General features: G+C 46.1%; 1 protein-coding gene across 1 annotated transcript; it reads left to right on the top strand.

Annotated features, from left to right (window-relative positions):
* The first annotated feature begins 309 nt into the window (after positions 1-309).
* On the top strand, positions 310-4,541 carry GJD2 (gap junction protein delta 2). The gene is made up of 2 exons (XM_069597482.1): positions 310-902; positions 1,914-4,541. The coding sequence occupies exons 1-2, from the start codon at positions 832-834 to the stop codon at positions 2,806-2,808; spliced, it is 966 nt and encodes a 321-aa protein (XP_069453583.1). The 5' UTR covers positions 310-831; the 3' UTR covers positions 2,809-4,541.
* Positions 4,542-7,334: the final 2,793 nt, after the last annotated feature.

The raw sequence follows: 7,334 nt of genomic DNA, 5'->3' as shown, positions 1-7,334 counted from the left end.
ACTCACACCCCTCCCCACTCACCCACGCGTCGGCTCCCGGCTCCCCCTCCTCCTGCCCCGGGCTGGCGGTCAGGTGAGGTTACCTGGGCGCCCCGAGAAGCCTCGAGGGGCGCAGCGATCCTTCCTCTCGAAGTCGCCCCAGTCCCCACCGGGCCCCCAAGACTCTGGCCCCTTCTCCCCCTGCGCGCGTCCCCTGCCCCTCGGGCTCCGGCGCGCAGCGACAGCCGCACGCAGCGCTCGGCTCCCCTCCGCCGACCTGGCGTGACGCAGGCGGAGACTACTTAAGGCCGGATTAGAGGCGGCGGCCGCGGATTCCCGAGCCCTGCAACCGGCTCCGCGCGCTCCGCCCCGGCTTCGCAGGCGGCAGCGCGGGAGCGCCCGGTGCCCGCTGAAGTGCCAGGCGCGGGGATTGGTGCCCGGACCTTTCCTCGGCCCCTAACCCCCGGGAGTGAGTGGCGCTCAAACACCTCGCTCGGGCGGGCGAGAGCTCGCGGACCTGCACGCGGCCACCCCCGCTCCGCCCCGCCCCTCGCCCGGCCACCCCCCGGCTCCAGACCTGACCCCCGGACGGCGCCCGAGGTTCGTGCCCGCTCTCCTGACCGCGCCAGCTGCCCATCAGTTGGACGCGCTTGGGTTTCCTTCCCCATTTTCCCTGTTTTAAGTACAATAAAAGGGAGAGGGGGAATCTTGGATTTTTTAAAAAATTTTGTTTGATTCTTTAATTGGGGGGCATTTCGCTCCCAGTCGGGAGGTGCGGCCTGGGGAGGGGCCCGAAGCGGGAACGTGCCCGGTGCTGCCCAGTCTTTGTCTGCTGCCTCCGGATGCACAGCGATGGGGGAATGGACCATCTTGGAGAGGCTGCTGGAAGCCGCGGTGCAGCAGCACTCCACTATGATCGGGAGGTAAGGGCGACGAGCCGGCCATCAGCGGGCCCCGTCGGGCGGCCCCCGGGAGTCCTTTCTAACGTCCAGACCGAGCCCCAGCAGCCCTCAGACCATCCTCTGTCTCCTTCCCATCATCCTTGGTCCACGCGCCTGTGTTCCCAGCATTGAGGGATTGCCTGACACCCAGTGATGCCCCCCTCCTCAAGCTGCTCCTCATCAGGAATCCATCCCTTCCCTATGAAGCACCACCAGGGGATTCACTTTTCTTCCATTAGCAAAGGAGTTATTGGCTCAGTCGTGGTACCCCCACTCTCCGGAGTCAGAGCCAATCTTCATCCAGTTCCCTAAATAGAATCTACAAAGAAGGCAGGATTGTATTTGGACAGAGAAGGGCAAATGGGGAGATGGATTTGCTCTTCGGAGCAGATATATCTTTCCCCAACAAATATTTAACAAGCTAAACTGATTTGCCTGTTAAAACCTACAGTGTCAGAAACCCACACACCCAGCTGACACATTTTGTCTCTGTATAAACTATATATATTCATGTATATATGTGTATATATAGTTATAACTATCTGTTTATGTAAAGCTTAAGTTCAGTATTCATATTGAGGATAAACTAAATATCCAGTTGGAGTACTTACATATACATAATCTGTGTGTAGACTTTGTATTTGCTGTATTCAGCTATTCCATGTGCATTTGCCATATCCAGAGGGAAGTTATATTTTGTGCCTCTCTACGTTACATGTATACAAATGAAATTGGTCTGTTGCAAACACACCATGTCCAGTGTATGGAAATGCACATGCTTAAGATCCCTGTAGTATGAAGTGTTCCCAGACTACCAACACCCAGCAGAAGGGGAAGAGACCAAAAAGGTTTGCTGAATTCCCAGTTCAGGACCACTCTGGATGGATAGCTCCCCAGTCAAGGACAGAACTGGGAACTGAGCAATAGGGCTTTTCTATTGAGTCAGTGACTCAACCCTTGAGAACCTCTCTCCCTCCCTTTTCCCTTGCTCAGGATCCTCTTGACTGTGGTGGTGATCTTCCGGATCCTCATTGTGGCCATTGTTGGGGAGACGGTATATGATGATGAGCAGACCATGTTTGTATGCAACACACTGCAGCCCGGCTGTAACCAGGCCTGCTATGACCGCGCCTTCCCCATCTCCCACATACGTTACTGGGTCTTCCAGATCATAATGGTGTGTACCCCCAGTCTCTGCTTCATCACTTACTCTGTGCACCAGTCTGCAAAGCAACGAGAACGCCGCTACTCTACTGTCTTCCTGGCTCTGGACAGAGATCCTCCTGAGTCCATGGGGGGTCCTGGAGGAACTGGGAGTGGGGGCAGTGGTGGTGGCAAACGAGAAGATAAGAAGTTGCAAAATGCCATTGTTAATGGAGTGCTGCAGAACACAGAGAACATGAGCAAGGAGACGGAGCCAGATTGTTTAGAGGTGAAGGAGCTGACCCCACACCCATCAGGGTTGCGCACTGCAGCTCGATCCAAGCTCCGAAGGCAGGAAGGCATCTCCCGCTTCTACATTATCCAAGTGGTATTCCGAAATGCCCTGGAGATTGGGTTTCTGGTGGGCCAATACTTTCTCTATGGCTTCAGTGTCCCGGGGTTGTATGAATGTGACCGCTACCCCTGTATCAAGGAGGTGGAATGTTATGTGTCCCGGCCTACTGAGAAGACTGTTTTCCTAGTGTTCATGTTTGCAGTGAGCGGCATCTGTGTTGTGCTCAACCTGGCTGAACTCAACCACCTGGGATGGCGCAAGATCAAGCTGGCTGTGCGAGGAGCCCAGGCCAAGAGGAAGTCAGTCTATGAGATCCGCAACAAGGACCTGCCCCGGGTCAGTGTTCCCAATTTTGGCAGGACTCAGTCCAGTGACTCTGCCTATGTGTGAAAGGGCAGGTTTTGGGAAGGCCTAGGGGATGACAAGTAGCCCCAAGGCAGATGACTGTGGAGGGTGGCTCTATCTGCCCTCATTTATGTGACTGTCATCATTGAGATATATTGAATGAGGCTGGTTAAGAGAAGATCTTGTATCAATCGGAGAGGAGGGAAAGTAGAATCGTTACCACATCACACCACTGGTTCCAGAGACACCTGGACAGAGTGATGAGATGGATGAGTTGGACTCCTTTGGGCCCTTTTCTTCTGTGGTCCAGTTTGATCCTGATCATAGTGGACTTGAACAGCTACCAAGTAGGACTTAGCTCTGCTAAGCTCTGTATTCTGGTGAATGGCATGAGTCAACTATTTTACTGGTACAAAATTTGTGACCTATCTCAATATATCCCTTCATTCTGGGCTGCAGGACAAACATCCTTGAGGCATCCTTCATGTACCTCCCCCATCAGCATGCCCCTCTCTCTCAACCCAGGACAGCATGCCAGCTTTCTCCTCAATCTGGCCTTACAGTAGACCTAATATGGTTTATCTGCAAGCTAGAGGGAATTCTGTGGGGTGCTTTTCAGAGAATGGCCATGGCATAGGTTTGCACCACAGCCCCATCTGATTGGCCCTTAGTCATTATGAAAACCTAGGAATGTCTCAGTATTTCCAGTTTTCTAACTCAAACTGCACTGGTGCTGTTTATTAGGGGCAGGGGTTGGGTGGGAGGGAGGGGATTCCAATATGCAACTATAACAGTCCTATGGGATGGTCGTTGCACTGTTAGGCATGCGGTTATGAGCTTTGGGATAGTTCTGCCTTCCAGATTGTGGACTTTGGACAGCATTAAAAATATTTTTGTTGTTGTTGTTAATATCAAGGGTGTCTACCCAAGCCACAGAATCTCTAACTGGTGTATTTAAGTCATGTTCTTATATAGTTTTGTTGTGCAACACAGCTGCACTTCATTTTGCCATGGTTTGAATTTACCTGTGTGCTCACACCAGAGACCTTAATCAGCCCATGTCAATCCTGATTTATAATTTTATCAGTTATTTTGGAAACACATACAACCACTGGCTTAGGAAACCTGAACCGAAACACTATTGGCTAACACGCGTTTACGGATACTTATTTGAGACATATACATATACCAAAGGTTCAAAAACCTGTTGCTTTGGACTGTGAATATATTTCCTTCTCTTTGCTCTTATTTATTTAAGTGCCATACTGTACCTTTCATATCCACTGTTTATTTAGTTAAAGCATTGGCCAAGAGTAAGTAATTGGCCAAGAGATAATGTGCTTTTTATGAAGCCCTCCGTTTCCTTTGCATTATCATTATGATTTTTGGTTTAGATAACAGACATGATGTAATACACAACTGAGGATATGTTTAAAATAAAGTTCTTGCCTTTTTTTTTTAATGGGAAGAGTCTGCAATTTTATGTTTTGATTTGGATTCTATTTATTTAAATATATGTTCAAAAATGTTTTGTCACATATTTAAAAATCAGAACTGTGAGGGCAGGAAGTGATGGACGCTTGAATAGTACTTGGGGGATGACTGATAACGTCTAGTCACTAACAGATGAGACAAGACTGGTACATTTTGTGAAAGTTTAGAAGACTGTGATGCAGTATTCAAATAGTGGTGTTTACTAACTCCTTTCCATTTTAGTCCAAGATTTCTCTGCTTGTCTAAGGATATTTCTTGTAATAAAATGTCAATGCTGCAACATATTAGTTTATTCCAGGAGTGGAATTATTTTTCCCATTTTCCCATACTTTCCTGCTCTCAGCTGTCACATTTGGCAGCAGGCCGTGCTCCCTGTGCTTGTCTATTTGAGATCTGATGTTTAAATGATGCTAATCCAGTAGTCAGACAGAACCTTCTAGACCAGCATTGTCCAATACAACTTGGTGTAATGATGGAAACTTCTATTGTCTTTGCTGCTTAATGTGACAATGACTATTGAGCATTTAAAATGTGGCTAGGACAACTGAATAACTGAATTTCTAATTTTATTTAATTTTAATTAATTTAAATAACCATATAGGGTTATTGCCTCTGTATCATAAAGCACAATTATAGACTTTTAATCAAGCACTTCTTATTGGGTTCTTCCAAAAGAGATTAATCGTTTGCTTATGTGTCTTAAGATATTACTTTTTAGCAACACATTTTACTAACATATTTGGCATTTTCTTTCTTTTTTAGTATTTTTTTATAAACACCTTTTTATTTTATATTGCAGTATAGTTGATAAACAGTGTTGGTGATAGTTTCAGGTGTACAGCAAAGTGATTCAGTTATAGATATACACATATCTGTTCGTGTTTGGCATTTTCTGTCTACATTAATGGTCCCATTAGCCCCATAAACTTATGCGCTTCCTCAGTTCTTAAATGCTATTCACCTAATTCCAATACGCCCTTCATCTGAATATTGCAAAGCAATATGAAATTTCTTGGATGATTGCTTTTCAAACACGATTGTTGTATCCTTTAACTATGACAGTGTGGATGCCAAATTTAGAATGAAAATCTGTTTATTTCAATCTATAGGTTTCCATCTGCAGTATAAATAGGCAGTTGAAAAGGATTATTCTTGAGTAAAGAAACAGATCCTCCTCTGTTTTGTGTCTGGTGAGCTAAAAATGTTTTAAGATGCCTCCCAGAGATGGAGGAAGAGTGTTGCTTGAGAGCTCTTAGCATATGCTTGGGTGTGAAAGAAGTAGGAAGCTGTGTGAAAACAAGGGCTGTTGTATTTATGCCACAATGTGGGACTGGAAGAATGATAGTGTTTCCTGGTAGAAATGCATCCCGTATCAGTGGAGCTCTCTGATGTTTCCAAACATCTTGCAAATGCAAGATTTTTCACTTGTTGGTAGTAGAGAAGGGACACACCTTCCACTTGGCTTATAGAGTCATTCCTCAGATTTACTGATGTGCGTCAGTCTGATTCTTTCGCTTTCTATTTAATGAAGGAAGTACACTGATGATTTTGATGGTTCACGTAGCTATGTGATGGGTATGATCTTAATCTGTACTTTGAGAGGACAGCACCAATCTCTTCTTATAAATTTAAGAGCCCTATAGTGAACCACAGGGCTTCCCTGATAGCTCAGTTGGTAAAGAGTCTGCCTGCAATGCAAGAGACCCTTGTTCAATTCTTGGGTTGAGAAGATCCACTGGAGAAGGGATAAACTACCCACTCCAGTATTCTTGGGCTTCCCTCATGGCTAAGCTGGTAAAAAATCCGCTTTCAATGCGGCAGACCTGGGTTCAATCCCTGGGTTGGGAAGATCCTCTGGAGAAAGGAACGGCTACCCACTCCAGTATTCTGGCCTGGAGAATTCCACGGACTGTATAGTCCACGAGATTGCAAAGAGTTGGGCATAACTGAGTGACTTTCACTCGCTCACTAGTGAACCACAGGCCCTTTTGGCCTGTGTGTGCATACTGTGTGTGTGTGTGTGTGTGTGTGCGTGTGTGTGTGTGTGCATGTTGGTGGGGGTTGGTGGGTGCTAAGGCATAAACTGAGTCTAAAAGTTTGAAGAATATCCTGGGGAGACTAAAGTTACTTGGCCTGGGGAAAGGAAAGCCTAAAGTACAGAGTTTGTCATTTTTAAGTCCTCGAATATGTAAAGGCTTAAAAAGTATAAGGGATAACAGCTGTACTTGCTGACCTCTGAAAGCAGAGGAAAAAGACTGGATTCAAAATCAAGGGTGTAGAAAAGTAATAAAGTACCAGAAAGAACATGGTTTCTCTTTCACCTCTGCTTTTCTTTCTTTCTTTTTAAATGCTGTTTCTTTTACAGAGAATACCTGTCTCACCACCTTCTTTCACTAGGTATGTTCCTCTTCACTCCCTAAAAATTGGTTTGACTCTCTGCTCACACAGGAACCTATTCTAAACTCTCCTCCAGGCTGGCTTAGTGTGCCTGTGCTGAGCCTCCATAAAAGTCTCTCTGCCCCTTACTGCTTGGAGGTGAGATGTTTCTAGATCAGTGTGTGGATCCTTGAGGATGGCAACTGTGCCTTACCCATTGTAACCATGTGTGGCGTTTATTATCATTGCTACATCTACTACAAGAGAGATGGATGCCTCCGTGTTCCATCTGGCAACAGTCTTAACAGACTCAGTGTATGGAAGCTAAAAGTACCTTACGAAGACATTAAGTCAAACTCTTTATTATATGGTTGAGAAAACTGAAAGATCTATAATTAGAACATGGAGTTTCTTGGAAAATGATGTAACCGTTCATCTTGGAGAATTGTAATATTTAGGAAATCAATATTTATGTTGGTTTTACTTACTTTGTATTTTATAAGGTGTATTCGTCTGCTTGGGCTGCCGTAACAAAATATCATGAAAAGGGCGGCTTGAACAAGAGGCATTTGTCTTCTCACCACTCTGCAATCTGCAAGTCCAAGATCAAGGTGCTGGCAGGGTTCGTTCCTTCTGAGGCTTTTCCTGGTTTTGCAGATGGTCCCCTTCTCTCTGTGTCCTCACGCGGTCACCCCTCTGAA

The sequence above is a fragment of the Ovis canadensis genome, chromosome 7 (genome assembly GCF_042477335.2).
Source record: "Ovis canadensis isolate MfBH-ARS-UI-01 breed Bighorn chromosome 7, ARS-UI_OviCan_v2, whole genome shotgun sequence".
Classification (NCBI taxonomy): domain Eukaryota; kingdom Metazoa; phylum Chordata; class Mammalia; order Artiodactyla; family Bovidae; genus Ovis; species Ovis canadensis.
The sequence above is the reverse complement of the archived record's forward strand: the minus strand, read 5'-3'. Positions and strand labels throughout refer to the sequence as shown.

What these genes read in the sequence shown, in the direction of transcription:
- GJD2 (XM_069597482.1), top strand. Translation starts at nt 832, where the DNA reads ATGGGGGAATGGACCATCTTGGAGAGGCTGCTGGAAGCCGCGGTGCAG. An exon ending in CACTCCACTATGATCGGGAG is followed by an intron (nt 903 to 1,913) that starts GTAAGGGCGACG and finishes TCCCTTGCTCAG; the next exon opens with GATCCTCTTGACTGTGGTGG.